Raw genomic sequence first — 14,431 nt, 5'->3', positions numbered from 1 at the left:
TGGCCTCTTACACTGATTAGCATTGCCAAATTATGCTACCAGGACACAACACATCTGTCTCTGTCTAATTTATGCCCACAGTTTACCCGAGGCGCACTTTGACAACACGCAAGCCAAGCGTGATGATCCGCGTTCTCCTGCCAACCCCATGTGCCAAAGCGGGGTGCCAGTGGCGACCAACTGCCCGCCAGCCAGATGCCATGCCGACAATGCTCTGTTACACTCCCACAACCCCATCGTCACAAAAAACCACACTAATTCAGCCGGGGGAGAGGAGACGTCCTTTGCTAATGTTTTTGTACCATTGGAGGCTGTCAGACCAAGTGAGTTCCAAACAGTCTCTCTGTGTGTGTGTGTGTGTGTGTGTGTGTGTGTGTGTGTGTGTGTGTGTGTGTGTGTGTGTGTGTGTGTGTGTGTGTGTGTGTGTGTGTGTGTGTGTGTGTGTGTGTGTGTGTGTGTGTGTGTGTGTGTGTGTGTGTGTGTGTGTGTGTGTGTGCGTGTGCGTGTGTGGCAAAGATCACCTATTCCAGGTCAAATTGCATGAAACCTTAATTGAAATAAACAATTAAGGTCCCTAGATGCTCAAACTTATTTCCATAATTGCGCTGGTATCGAAGTAAACGGTAGTAACGATACATAGAAAAGTGGCAAGTATTTCGGTGCTCAATTAAAGCAGCTTCAGCCGGCTGCAACAAGTGCTTGAAGGAGTCTTGTAAGTAATGTAGTGTCCCTACAGAGGCAAACAGAGTCTGATGCGCTCTTTAGACTTTACACACCAACAGCAATCCTCAGGTCCAACACTCTACACACATTTTGCCACAGCACTCGCCAGTCACCACCACATTTTCTTACTGTGCCCCAATCGCGGTCATGGCAAGCGAGATGCATACAGAAACCCCGGAATCCTAAACATCAACATTATGACACAAGGATGTTGTTTTTTTACCATTATGTGTTCTATATTGCTGCATTATTTATAGGTATGCAAATCGAAAACCGGTTCTTGTTGAGAACCGGTTCCCAGTGTTTCAATTCCTGAGAATTATTTTGCAAGTTTTGTTAATGATTCTCTTATCAATACGTACGTCCTTTGCCTCTACTGGGGGGTCGGCAACCCGCAGCTCTTTAGCGCCGCTGTAGCTGTTACCTGGAGATTTTTCGGGGGGGAAAAAAAAATATTTTTTGTTTTAATATGGTTTCTGTAAGAGGACAAACATGACACAAACCTTCCTAATTGTTAGAAAGCCCACTTTTTAATATGTTTTTGTTTATGCTTCGCTGATGAGAGTATTTGGCGGGCGCCCTTTTGTCCTACTAATTTTAATAATAATAATAATAATAATAATACCTGGGATTTATATAGCGCTTTTCTAAATACCCAAAGTTAAAACAACTTTATTAGGAAAAGAAACTAAGAAAAGAAAATTATAGAAAGAAAATAATTTTGGCGGTCCTCGTGACGCAGCAGTTTGTACATGTATAACTTTCTCCGACGCTGCCACAGAAAGACGTGATTTAGGCCACTCCTTCTTTGTCTTATTTTGTCCACCAAACATTTAATGCTGTGCATGAATGCACAAAGGTGAGTGTTGTTGATGTTATTGACTTGTGTTGCCAAGCTTTGATGACTCGTTATTGACTTGTGTGGGGTCCTAATCAGGCATATTTGGTCAGTGCAGAACTGCAAACTAATCAACGCCACAGTGCTATTTAGGCTTGCATCATTATGCCTCATTTGTTGGTATATTTGCATGTCTCATGACACATTATCTGCATGTTATTTTGGCTGCATTTCTGATAGTTGTTCATGTTCCATGATGTTATAGACCACAGCAAACGTTACCCAGCTTGCCAAAGATTGTAATAAATCCTTTAGAAGAAGACAGCCTACTGTTTTCTTTAAATTAGACACACACAGCTGTACCTTTGGCCATTCTGAGCCAGTAAATTCTAGGCGTTATCTCACCCTCTTAGGAACCCTCCATTTTACTAATGTTTTCCAATGTTGTAAAAATGTGTAGAATGTGTAAATTTCAACATTTCTATCAACGAAGATTTGCGTCAGCCTTTCAGCACGGCGTGGTGCCAGGCAGGTGGCTATTGCAAACAAAACAAACACCTGTGCAAGCAGATATTCTCAAACATGAACAACATCAAATAATGGATTAGATTTATATAGCGCTTTTCTAGACACTCAAAGCACTTCACAGAGAAGTGAGAACCCATCATTCATTCACACCTGGTGGTGGTAAGCTACTTTCGTAGCCACAGCTGCCCTGGGGTAGACTGACGGAAGCTTGGCTGCCAGTTTGCGCCTACGGCCCCTCCGACCACCACCCATCATTCATCATTCATTCACCAGTGTGAGCAGCACTGGGGGCAAGGGTGAAGTGTCCTGCCCAAGGACACAACGGCAGCAATTTGGATGTCAAGAGGTGGGGAGCGAACCGGCAACCCTCAGGTTTCTGGCACGGCCGCTCTACCCATGGCGTAGTGGGTAGTAGCAAATCCAAATACCGCACTTGCCTCACGGATAAGAGCTTGCAATCTAATATAGATAAGATAGACACGTACATCATGTGTTGCCTTCATTATATAAGGCTTTTATTTATTTGCGGCTCCCAACAGATTTGTTTTTTGTATTTTTGGTCCAATATGGCTTGTTCAACATTTTGGGTTGCCGACCCCTGGCTTATACTCACAACTAGTGGACGCCTAGCCCCCAGTGATGTTAACGAGGCGGAAGTTAGCTTCTGATTTTCCAGCTTCTGATTCCAATGATGGGTGATACTGATAGTCCATATCACACTGATATCTTTTACTTGAAATGTCATGATCATTTACCTCTCCATATCCAGCGTGTATTCTCTCCTCTTCTCATCTTCTTCTATTTACACACATTATTTTTAAAAAGTGTCCCCAAAAGCAACACACTCAGTGATTTGAATTTGAAAAGTTTAGTGCAACTTAAGACTTTATATTTTGTTCTGTAAAATGTTGTTTAAAAGCATGTTACACATCGAGAATTACCCCGCATAGGACATTGTAATATTGCCTACATGTAAAATGCTACACATTGCTTACTGTACAAAAAACAAGTTGTAAGAAATACAAGTAAAAGTATGGGGGTACTAATAAATAGCCCACTACATGATGACTGAAAAAATAAATAAATGAATACCATTTAAAAAAAAAACAAACGATTTGAATAGAAGAGAAAGCGTTATTCTCTTCAAACATGAAGCCTGACAAAAATACAGTTAGCTTTCCTGTTAAGATGCATTTAAAATACAAAACAAAGTGCATCCGGAAAGTATTCACAGCGCTTCACTTTTTCCACATATGGTTATGTTACTGCCTTATTCCAAAATGAAATAATTTTTTGTCCTCAAAATTCTGCACACTATACCCCACAATGACAATGTTAAACCATGTTTAGACATTTTTGCAAATGTATTAAAAAAAAAAAAATCACTTGTCCATTAATGGAGGATGGGGTCCACTGTGCTCATTGGGACCTTCCAGGCGGCAGATATTTTCTATTCCCTTTCTCAGGTTTGTGCTTCAAGACAATCCTGTCTCGAAGGTCTACCGACAATTCCTTTGGCTTCATTCGTGGTGTGTTCTTTTTCATGCACTGTCAAGTGTGGGACCTCTATATATAGACAGTTGTGTGCCTTTCCAAATCATGTTCAACCTACTGAATTTACCACAGGTGCACTTCAGTTAAGCTGTTGGAACATCTCAACGATGATCAGTTAAAACAGGATGCCCCTGAGCTCACTTTTAAGCTTCATGGCGAGCCATGTTCTCCCCGTGACTGCATGGGTTCCCTCCGGGTACTCCGGCTTCCTCCCACCTCCAAAGACATGCACCTGGGGATAGGTTGATTAGCAACACTAAATTGGCCCTAGTGTGTGAATGTGAGTGTAAATGTTGTCTGTCTATCTGTTGGCCCTGCGATGAGGTGGCGACTTGTCCAGGGTGTACCCCGCCTTCTGCCCGATTGTAGTTGAGATAGGCTCCAGCACCCCCCGCGACCCTGAAAGGGATAAGCGGTAGAAAATGGATGGATGGATGGGCAAGGGCTGTGAACATGTACTTACATCTAATGTCTTACTTTTTTATTTTTAACAAATTTGCAAAAATCTCTAAAAATATATATATATATATATATGTTTTCACATTGTCATGGTATTGTGTGTTTTTTAAAATGTATTCCATTTTGGAAAACGGCTGTAACATTATAAAATGTGGAAAAAGTGAAGCGCTGTGAATACTTTCTGGATGCACTGTACACAACAGATTATTATACAAAAGAAATATAAAATGGTTTCACTAACCAAGGCTTTAGCTTGAAAAGTGCACATAATGACGTATCTTAGCTATCATGTGCTGAAAACATTAAGGGGTTCTATGATTTTTATTTATTTCCCATTCACAGGAAGTGAAGTGGATCTTTGGTGACTTCTAATTTACATTTAAAACACTTCCTTTTGGTTTGGAGAATTGGTCCCCAACCACCGGTTTGTAACGCATTTGCTACCAGGCCGCACAGAAATAATGAATAATAATTTATAAGCGACCACATTTTTTTTCGACGTCACTTTTGTTTGCCTGTCTCTCTAGACACACCAATAAGCTTATTCATAGATGTGTAATGAAACTCCTGATAGGAAGTCACCTTTTGTTATATCTTTGTTAGATAATATGTATTAAGTAGGATTTGGTTGAAATTATTTATAAATATTGCTCGACAGTCACTTTTCTAACCTGTTTTTTGAGTCTGTCTGTATCTCGTTAGATTATGGAGGCATTCCCACATTGCAAATGAAACCATCCCCAAAAGTATCTTTTTTTTTTTTTTTTAAATGTACACTATTTAAATCTATATCTTGAAGTCTGCACCGCTTTTTTCCCCCACAGTCACAGTCAAAAATAAAATGTATTATAGCAACATAGATTCACCCGGTCACAACATCAAGTCGATTCAGACTTGCAAAAAAAGCTGATTTTAGCAGGATTTACTGTATGTTGCACATTATGCACATGCCACAATTAAATGAAAATACCACTTTAGCTTAGTTACCTTTTTTGTGCTTTCTCATAGCCTGAAGCAGAGAGAGCTCCTCCCCCTCTAGCTGATAGTTGGACCTAATGTCCAAGTCCAAATCCAAATCCAGCAAATCACTGTGATGTCACATCGTAGCCTGACTGCAAAACCCTGCGAACAGAGGCATCCAAAAACTACAAGCTCACGCCCAAATGCATCTACCTTTGATTTGATGCTTTGGCATTGTTTAACACGAGTATCAAACATTTATAAAACAGAAAAGATTACATTTGTCATAGGTCCCCTTTAACCTAATCATACAAGTTATTGAATTTAAAGGGAAACTGTACTTTTTTGGGAATTTTGCCTATCGTTCACAATCATTATGAGAGACATGACAATGGATGTTTTATTTTATTTAATTTTTTTTGCATTCTAAATATTAAATAAATGCAAACAAACGTTCGCTTACAATGGAGCCTATGGGAGCCGAACGATTTCGCCTATAAAGTCCTAAAATAAATATCCAAACATCTCCATTGTGGATTTATATACATGATGTAAGTATATATCTAATGTAGTAACGGGCACATTTATAATAACATTTAATATTTACGTATTTTGATCATTTTAAGCATACGCAGCACATTCATTTCAAAAACGCATCACGTTTGCTTTTTTTTCCCCTTCATCACTGATTATTACTCACTGTAGGTTTTATGAGAGCCAACTACCATAATAAAGCATCACTTAATGTACAATGTTTGCTTTCACTAGAATGCCGACTACTAGGATATTCATATATTCCCATTTAGATGAAGAACGACTCATAATCCTTACAAAGAAACGCATTGTGTGGGGGACGGACACCAAGCGTATTTTTTGTGACGTTCTCGCCATTTTCGGTCAAAGTGTCCCAACTTGTCATAATGCCTACTCAGACTTCTTCTGTCCAGGTGAGTTGCAAACTTCCAGGGAACAAGGATGCGAGGAAGCAGCAGACCACTCAATGATGTAAACATAGGGACACAGGAAGTTGATCACGGTGCCGCTATAAATACTTTGTCTGCGTTAGCGCTTATGATAACAATATCTCTAACACTTGGTTAATATTCAAGTCACGAAATGTAAATTTAATATTGTTTGAATGGTTGGTTATTGGATTTTATGGGTGAATTAAAGGACCTCTAATTGGCTCTGCTGTAAGCAGACTTTAATGTACGTTTATTTACAAGTTAGAATGCGTTAAAAAAATGCATCCGTTGTCATGTCTTTCATGATTGTGAACGATAGGCAAAATATTTTTTTAAAAGTGCAGTTCTCCTTTAATCTTGGTAAAGGTGGATGAACCCTGAGGAATTGTGTCAAAACAAAATTGCAAAAATTAATGAGATGCAATTTGCAGTCAGGGGAAATAACCTGTTGACGAAGGTTAATGCCACTAATTTAACAAACCTGCTGGTACGTGCTCGGAAAGCTGAATTTCTGTTTTATTTTAGGTAAGCTGTGTCCCATCACAGCGTATGACGAGAGCGGCGTTCGTGTGCTGCTACATTTTGCTAGCGACTGTCCCCCTGGCTGCCCTGATGTTTTGGTGATTGTTGCGTCCGTGCTAAATACATCTCCTCTCCCTGTCTGCGACTTTGTACTGCAGGCTGCAGTTCCCAAGGTAAATCCTCTTTTAATCCCTTGGTAATTCACACTTAATTGCTATTCAAAAGTCATTTTGTGTCATGAAGAGTCCTCTGCATAATGTAAATAAGATTCAGTACAACAGCTTGTCTGCAAAATTATGCCTTTACTTGAAAGCCACACCTCTGCCAAGGTTGTTTAGTGAGAATTAGACTGCACATTTGCATTCTTTATATGGAGTGTATGAAGTTTAGACACCTTTGGATAACATTGGGGTCTAAAATTCATTTTGTGATATACATTGACGCCTCTTGCGATAACAATATATATCACATTCAAGGATGGGTATAGAATTTGGTACTTTTATCGGCAGAAGTGAGAATTTGGTACTTCTATAGGCAGAAGTGAGAACCCATCATTCTTACTTCTCATAACCACAGAGAAGTGAGAATGATGGGTTCTCACGTCTCTGTGAAGTGCTTTGAGTGTCTAGCAAAGCGCTATATAAATCTAATCCATTATTATCATTATTATTATTATGACCAAATTCTCCCCAAAATTTGTTGTACTGCTTTGAATGAAATGGTATGAATGAATGTGTCTACCAATATGGATGATTATATTTCCCAGATCAAATTGGACTTTAAGACACAACAAATGTGATCAAACAAAATCTGTTTTCATTTCATGGCATGACATACTCCGCATCCAGTTGTGTAGGTTATCGATGGCATAGTGCAGTTCATTGATCACAATATCTATCTCGGCCAGAACAAATGTGATCAAACATAATCTGTTTTCATGGAGCATAGATAGTACTGCTTCAGATACAAATAAATACAAATACTCTAAATATTTTTTTTTTTTTACTGAAGACAATGGGACCAAAAAGTATAACAAAGAGCATATGAATATAAGTTTAAAAAAAAAAAAAAAGAACAAAAAAAAATCTCATCTGGTGTAAAGGTCACCGCTCGTCACTGCATAAAGCATCTTCGAATTGCAGCTGTGTACAAAGTATATTATATAATACTTGCAAATGAGACTAAGAAATAGAAATAGAAATTTTGATGGGCCTGCTACCTGTGCCCTGGACCTCTGGCCGGGGGTCGCCGGAAGCCACCGTACTTTTAAAATGATGCAGAGTGACCGAATCCGTGAGTTTTAGATGTAACGGTACAAAATTATCTCCAGGGCTAGCCTAAATCGTTAGCATGCTAACAAAAAATGCTAACACGCGGCATGTGTGGTAACGTTGGCGTGCTAACAGTTAGCATGTGTCACATACCAAGTTAGATGAATGTAAGGTGTATGGCTGTGGAATTAGAAAAAAAAGTTTAAAAGCAGCTAAAAAAGTTAGCATGCTAACATTTAGCATGTGTCACATACCAAGTTCTATGACTCTAAGGTGTATGGTAGTGGAATTATAGAAAAAAGTGTGAACTTAGCAGAAAAAGTTAGCATGCAAATGTTAGCATGCTAACATGTAGCATGTTACACATACACAGACTCTAAAGTGTATGGCTGACGAATTACAGAAAAAAGCGTAAAATTAGCAAAAAAAAGTTAGCACTTTAATGTTAGTGTGCTAGCATGCTAACGTTAGCACGCTCATAGTTAACAGGTGTCACATTCCAAGGTATATGACTCTAAGGTGTACGGCTGCGGAATTAGAGAAAAAAGTGTAATATTAGCTGGAAAAGTTGCCATGCTAATGTTAGCATACCAGCTAGCATGCTAACGTTAAGAAGCTAGCTCATGGCTGGGTAAGAAGAAATGTTAGCATGCTAATGTAAGAAACGCTAGCAAAAATACTTTTGTATGCTAATAGTTAACGTGCGTTAGGCAAACCAGCTCAAAGAAAAATGGGCTGCCTGGTCGAGTCACCAAAAAAAGCCATCACTCCAAATTACTTTGTTCCAGAAGTTTTGAGGCTTGTCTCTGTGCTGTTTGGCGTAATGTAAGCGGGATACTTTGTGACATTTGCGCAGAAATGGCTTTCTTCTGGCGACTCGACCATGCAGCCCATTTTTCTTCAAGTGCCTCCTTATTGTGCATCTTGAAACAGCCACACCACAATTTTTCAGAGAGTCCTGTATTTCAGCTGAAGTTATTTGTTGATTTTTCTTTACATCTCGGAACAATTTCCCTGGCAGTTGTGGCTGAAATCTTTGCTGGTCTACCTGAATCCCTCATTTTCCACTTCTTAATCAGCGTTTGAACACTGCTGATTGGCATTCTCAATTCCTTGGATATCTTTTTATACCCCTTTCCTATTTTATGCAGTTCAATTACCTTTTCTCGCAGATCCTTTGACAATTATTTTGCCTTCCCCATGACTCAGAATCCAGAAACATCTGTGCAGCACTGGATGTAAGATGCAATGGTCTGTCAGAAGCCCAGAAACTGACTGACCTTTTATACACACACATTAATTACAAACAAACATGCCACAGGTGAGGATTGGAGCCTTGATTAGCCATTCAAACCTGCTTGTGTCAACGTTTGTGCATGTTATCAGATCAAAGTCACTGGGTTATGTAAACTTTTGATCAGGGTCATTTGGGTACTTTCTTTTGTCATTTTGATTTATAAAGAGTAAGCACAGTTGTTTTCCAATGAATAGCTTCACACAACCATTAAGCATGAGTGGAAGAAAGGTTTTTGTGTTATCATTCATATTCTCTGAAGAATGGCCAAGAAATCATAAATTCTACCAGGGTATGTAAACTTATGAGCATGACTGTAAGTGTTATAATGAAAGCAACACATTATGTAAGTGTCTATATTAGCTATATTACACTGCAAGCTCTTATCTGTGAGGCTTGTGCGGTATATGGATTTGATGTTGTTCATGTTTGAGAATATCTGCTTGCACAGGTATTTGTTTTGTTGGCAACAGCCACCTGCTTGGCACCACCCCGTGTGTCGCAGACTGACGCAAATCTTTGGTGATAAAAATGTTGAAATGTAATATTTATTCTACGCATTTTACAACATTGGAAGACATTAGTCTTTCTGTGGCAGCATCGGAGAAAGTTATACATGTAAACTAGGGATGCCCACACTTTTTCAGCAGGTGTGCTTCTTATCAATTGACCAAGTTGATGTGATCGACTATGTTGGTGTATTACCTTATTCTGATGACTTGCATTGCTTGTAATCAGACAGGATTCACAGTAGTTGCAGATAAGCTCCACAACTTTGAATTTACATTGTGGAAGGGGAAAAAATCTTCCTCTTTCTAACACCACATGCAAGTGGTGATTTTTAGTTTTTTATTTGTCCCACTTCCATACTCATTTTTATACCGTTTATAAGACACATTGGAGTTAACTCCTCAGATGCTAGCTTGAATGCAATGGTTAGAGACTTTTATTTTGTTAGCGCAGGCAGGATGGAGCAGCACTTTTATTGTGAAAACAGGAACTGTGTGTTCGGTCTGTACACTTTTGACAGCCGGTATGGAGAGAGAGTCTGTTGTAATAAAAAGTGCTAGACGCGTCCCTAAGCTTGCAGCAGCCAACGTCATCGCACAAGATCCTCGAGTAGGGATGATGTTTGATAAGAAATTATCGAGTTCGAGCCTATTATCGAATCCTCTTATCGAACCGATTCCTTATCGATTCTCTAATCGAGTCCAGATAGGTTGTTGTATATACAACAACCTATCTTTTCCATATATATGGAAAAAAACACACAATAATTGGTTTAACAAAAGCTCACTTATATTATATAAGAAAACAATTTAATCTAATAAATAAATATTGACTGTTACCCCCCCTAAAAAAAATAAAAATAAAAATAAATATTGACTGTTGTTACCCAAAGTATATTAAGTGGGATTTTTCAGAAAAACAAATATATACAGTAACACAAAAACAACACTCTGTGATCACTATAGGTGTATAAATTATAATATAGTGTTAAATAAAATCAGTCCTTTGGGCACAAAACTGAAAATAATACAGTTCTCCAAAAAGTGCACTTCTGCTGCTATTTGACATAACTGTTTGTTATGATGATTTGACATTTTTGCACTTTATTTCTTTATTGAAAGAAAATTCTATGAAGAGAAAAGTTGTTTGCAAATGCGGTTACAATGCTAAAAAATGAAAAGTTAAAGCTAAAAAAAGAAATACACTTTGAGTTAACATCATTTCTTTATAGGGGGAAAGATGTTATGAGCTGGGGAACATAACAACTACAATACCCAGCATGCAACGGGAGTGACGAGCATAAGCACGCTGTGAAAGTCATACTTGCCAACCCTCCCGTTTTTAGCGGGAGAATCCCGATATTCAGCGCCTCTCCCGACAACCTCCCGACAGAGATTTTCTCCCGACAAACTCCCGGTATTCAGCCGGAGCTGGACGCCACGCCCCCCAAAAAAAAAAGTCTGCCGCAGCTGCGATTAGGCCTGACCAGCCTCCGGGTACAAGTACTGGAGTACCAATTGCTTGCCAGGGAAGATCTTCCCCAGGAAGCAAGGATTGACCGGTTTTGGGCCATGCTAGGGAGAGATGGAAGATTCCACACTCTCGTGCATTTGATGAAAGCACTTTTGTGCGTGCCACACAGCAATGCATCATCAGAGAGGGTGTTCAGCATGGTTAGAAAAATAGTGACAGAGAATAGAAAGAGGATGGACAATTCAACCCTTAACAAAGCATTGTACTTTCAAGTACAACAATGAGTAGATGAGTGTTGTGTGTGTGTGTGTGTGTATATGTGTAAATAAATGAACACTAAAATTCAAGTATTTCTGTTATTATATATAATATATATATATATATATATATATATATATATATATATATATATATATATATATATATATATATATATATATATATATATATATATATATATATATATATATATATATATATATATATATATATATATATATATATGTATGTAACGGTGTAGAAACAGACGTTCATTATGCTTGATTAAATTATGAATGAAGTGTTGCATCAGCGCCTGTTGCTGGCGAGAAGTGGTATGTACTTTACCTGCGGGAAGTGCTCAGAACTGTGACGCCTTCCAATTGATAATCCCGTGACCCAAGTGGACTCACAGTCTCACAATTTGCACTGTTTTGCAGGACACTGTAATAAAAGAAATTCATAATCCACCTGGTGCCAGTGATATGTTGAAGCGACAGCAGTGTGGAGCTGCATTTTGCCACATACAGTTGTGGACAGTCACATATATATATATATATATATATATATATATATATATATATATATATATATATATATATATATATATATATATATATATATATATACGATAAGGGTATCAGAACTGGCTCACCTTTACAGGTACTCGCCCCTGCACCATCTGTGAGCCTGTGGCCTCGCTCTCTTCATCTCTCCTTCCATCAAGGCACCGGCGGGACTCTGCATGGCAGGGACGTCCTCTTCCCTGAGCCAAAACTAAGCTTGACCGCATACCTCAACTGGACATGAGTTGGTTGGCATCAGCAGATTCTCAAATGGGCACCCCCCGTCATCAACGTTTCGTCGAATTAAGCCCATGACGCTTCGGAGGGGCTCGACAGCAGATCCAGCGTCCTGGATCTACCCCCGCTGAATGCCACCCAACTCTATGTCCCTAGTCCTTCAGTAGGTCGGCTCTGCCACCGCACCTTTCTTTGTAACCAAATCCAGCGTGATGCTTCCTCTGCCCTTCTAGTGGTGTTGTCTACCAGCCGCTTCCTAGCCAGCCCCTCGATCCCTAGCAGTCCGAGTGCTCTCCAGAGCGACCGCCCCGCAAAGCCTCTACAGCCCACCTCCACCGGTAGGTTCCAGGCCTTCCATCCATTGTGCTGGCTCTCGAGGATGAGGGTTTGGTACTTCTTGAGCTTGCGTTCGTACGCCTCCTCCATCCTCTCTTCCCAAGGTACTGTCAGCTCGATAAGCACCACCTGTTTGGTTCCTCTAGACCACAGAACAATATCAGGTCTCAGGGTAGTGTGGGCTATCTCCTCTGGGAATTTGAGCTGCTTCTTCAGGTCGGCCCGCATCTCCCAGTCGTTTGCTGTGGCCAGGACTCCTTTGTTCCTCCCTGCTGCTGCTGCGCTTTCACCTGCCCTGACGAAGTGGATGAAGCGTGGCCCATTAGAGAGCTGCCTTGTCCTCTTCCTGGCCTGCTCAACACCTTCTGCCAGCTGAGCAAGGATCTGGTCATGACGCCACCAGAACTTGCCATCTGCTAAGCTTGAGTGACAAGAGGAGAGGACATGCTCCAGGTTAGCTATCTTCCCGCAGAGTGTGCAGCTGGGGCTCTCTACCATTCCCCAAGTATGGAGGTTTGATGGGGTGGGCAGGACATCATATGTAGAACACAGCAGGAACTTGATCCGGTGGCCTTCCATGCTCCAGATGTCCTGCCAGGTTAGAGATCTGTCTTTTACACTCTCCCATCTAGTCCAGCTGCCCTGTTTTTTCATGGCTATTGCCTTGACATACCGGCTTTCCTCCTCAGCCTTTCGGACCTCCCTCTGCACCAAGCCTCGCCGCTCCTTTGGGTCAGCTTTGTTCCATCTTGTTCTGGATGAGCAACCCAGACCAAGTCTTCCCTGGGCTACTGATCCCACAATGTCCGTGTGATGCAGTCGATCCTCCGCCTCCCTCAGTGCTTTGCTGGCTAACCACTTTCTGCCTGACCTGACGACAATGCCTGCCTGCCGTACTCGCTCGTCTTTGCTGTCTCGTAGCATCATGGCCTGGCGTGTTTTTGTCACCTTGTACTCCTCCACCACTGATGTTATTGGCAGCTGTAGCTTGCTTCCTGTGCTGTACAGTCAAATGGAACAGAAGCTTCTTGGGACACCCAGCCATCTCCTCAAGTAGGTGTTCAACTTTTTCTCCAGACTCTCAACTGTGGATACAGGTACCTCATAAACCAGGAGTGGCCAGAGCAGACGGGGTAGAACCCCATGTTGGTAACCCCAGGCCTTATACTTGCCCGGGAGGCCGCTCTTTTCGAGGGATGTCATCCAGGCTTCTGCTTGGCTAAGCATTTCTCTCACACTCAGCCGGTCATTGAGGTCTGCCCTATACCACTTCCCCAAGCACTTCACAGGTTTCTCTTGGACAGTTGGGATGATGTTCTCCCTGATCTTGAAGCGAAACTGGTCCTGAACACGCCCTTTCTTCAGAACTAGGCTTCTGGACTTTGCCGGTTTGAACTCCATCCTTGCCCAATTGGTGAGCTCAATCAGGTCCTCCAAAATCCATCTTCCTTCTGGCACTGATCTTGCTGTGATGGTAAGGTCGTCCATGAACGCTCTAATGGGCAGCATCTGGATTCCGCTTGCAAGGACTGCGCCTCGACCTAACTTCTCTGCCGACTTGACAAGAAGGTTCATGGCTGCAGAAAATAAAATCACTGAAATTGTGCAGCCAGTGACAATGCCCACTTCGAGTCTCTGCCAGTTGGTGGTGAATTCTACGCAGGTGAATTGCATGTTGAACCTGTCAAAGTACTGACGCAAGAGTTTCTGGAATCGCTCTGGTATGTGGTAGGTCTTCAAAGTCAGCTCCACTAACTTGTGGGGTATCGTTCCATAGGCATTTGTTAGATCAAGACTGCTAGGTCTCCGTGGTTCCTCTTTGCATCCTCGATGATCTTGGAGATTACGCTGGTGTGTTCGAGACAGCCAGATACCCCTGGAATGCCACCTTTTTGAACTGAAGTATCCATGTAGCCATTATCCAACATGAAGGTGGT

The 14,431-nt window shown here is 41.0% G+C and overlaps 1 protein-coding gene across 2 annotated transcripts in view; it reads left to right on the top strand.

The window, feature by feature from the left end:
• The window catches only part of gga3a (golgi associated, gamma adaptin ear containing, ARF binding protein 3a), a 42,947-nt gene that overhangs the window by 17,425 nt on the left and 11,091 nt on the right, over positions 1–14,431 (top strand). Inside the window, exons 13-14 of one of the 2 annotated variants that reach the window (XM_062026997.1) lie at positions 82–323; positions 6,553–6,722. In XM_062026997.1, the coding sequence (XP_061882981.1) occupies positions 82–323; positions 6,553–6,722 (412 nt within the window). The remainder of the gene's footprint in view (positions 1–81; positions 324–6,552; positions 6,723–14,431) is intronic. The other variant, XM_062026998.1, reaches the window with a different exon arrangement.

Source organism: Entelurus aequoreus, linkage group LG18, assembly GCF_033978785.1.
Source record: "Entelurus aequoreus isolate RoL-2023_Sb linkage group LG18, RoL_Eaeq_v1.1, whole genome shotgun sequence".
Classification (NCBI taxonomy): Eukaryota; Metazoa; Chordata; class Actinopteri; order Syngnathiformes; family Syngnathidae; genus Entelurus; species Entelurus aequoreus.
The sequence above is the reverse complement of the archived record's forward strand: the minus strand, read 5'-3'. Positions and strand labels throughout refer to the sequence as shown.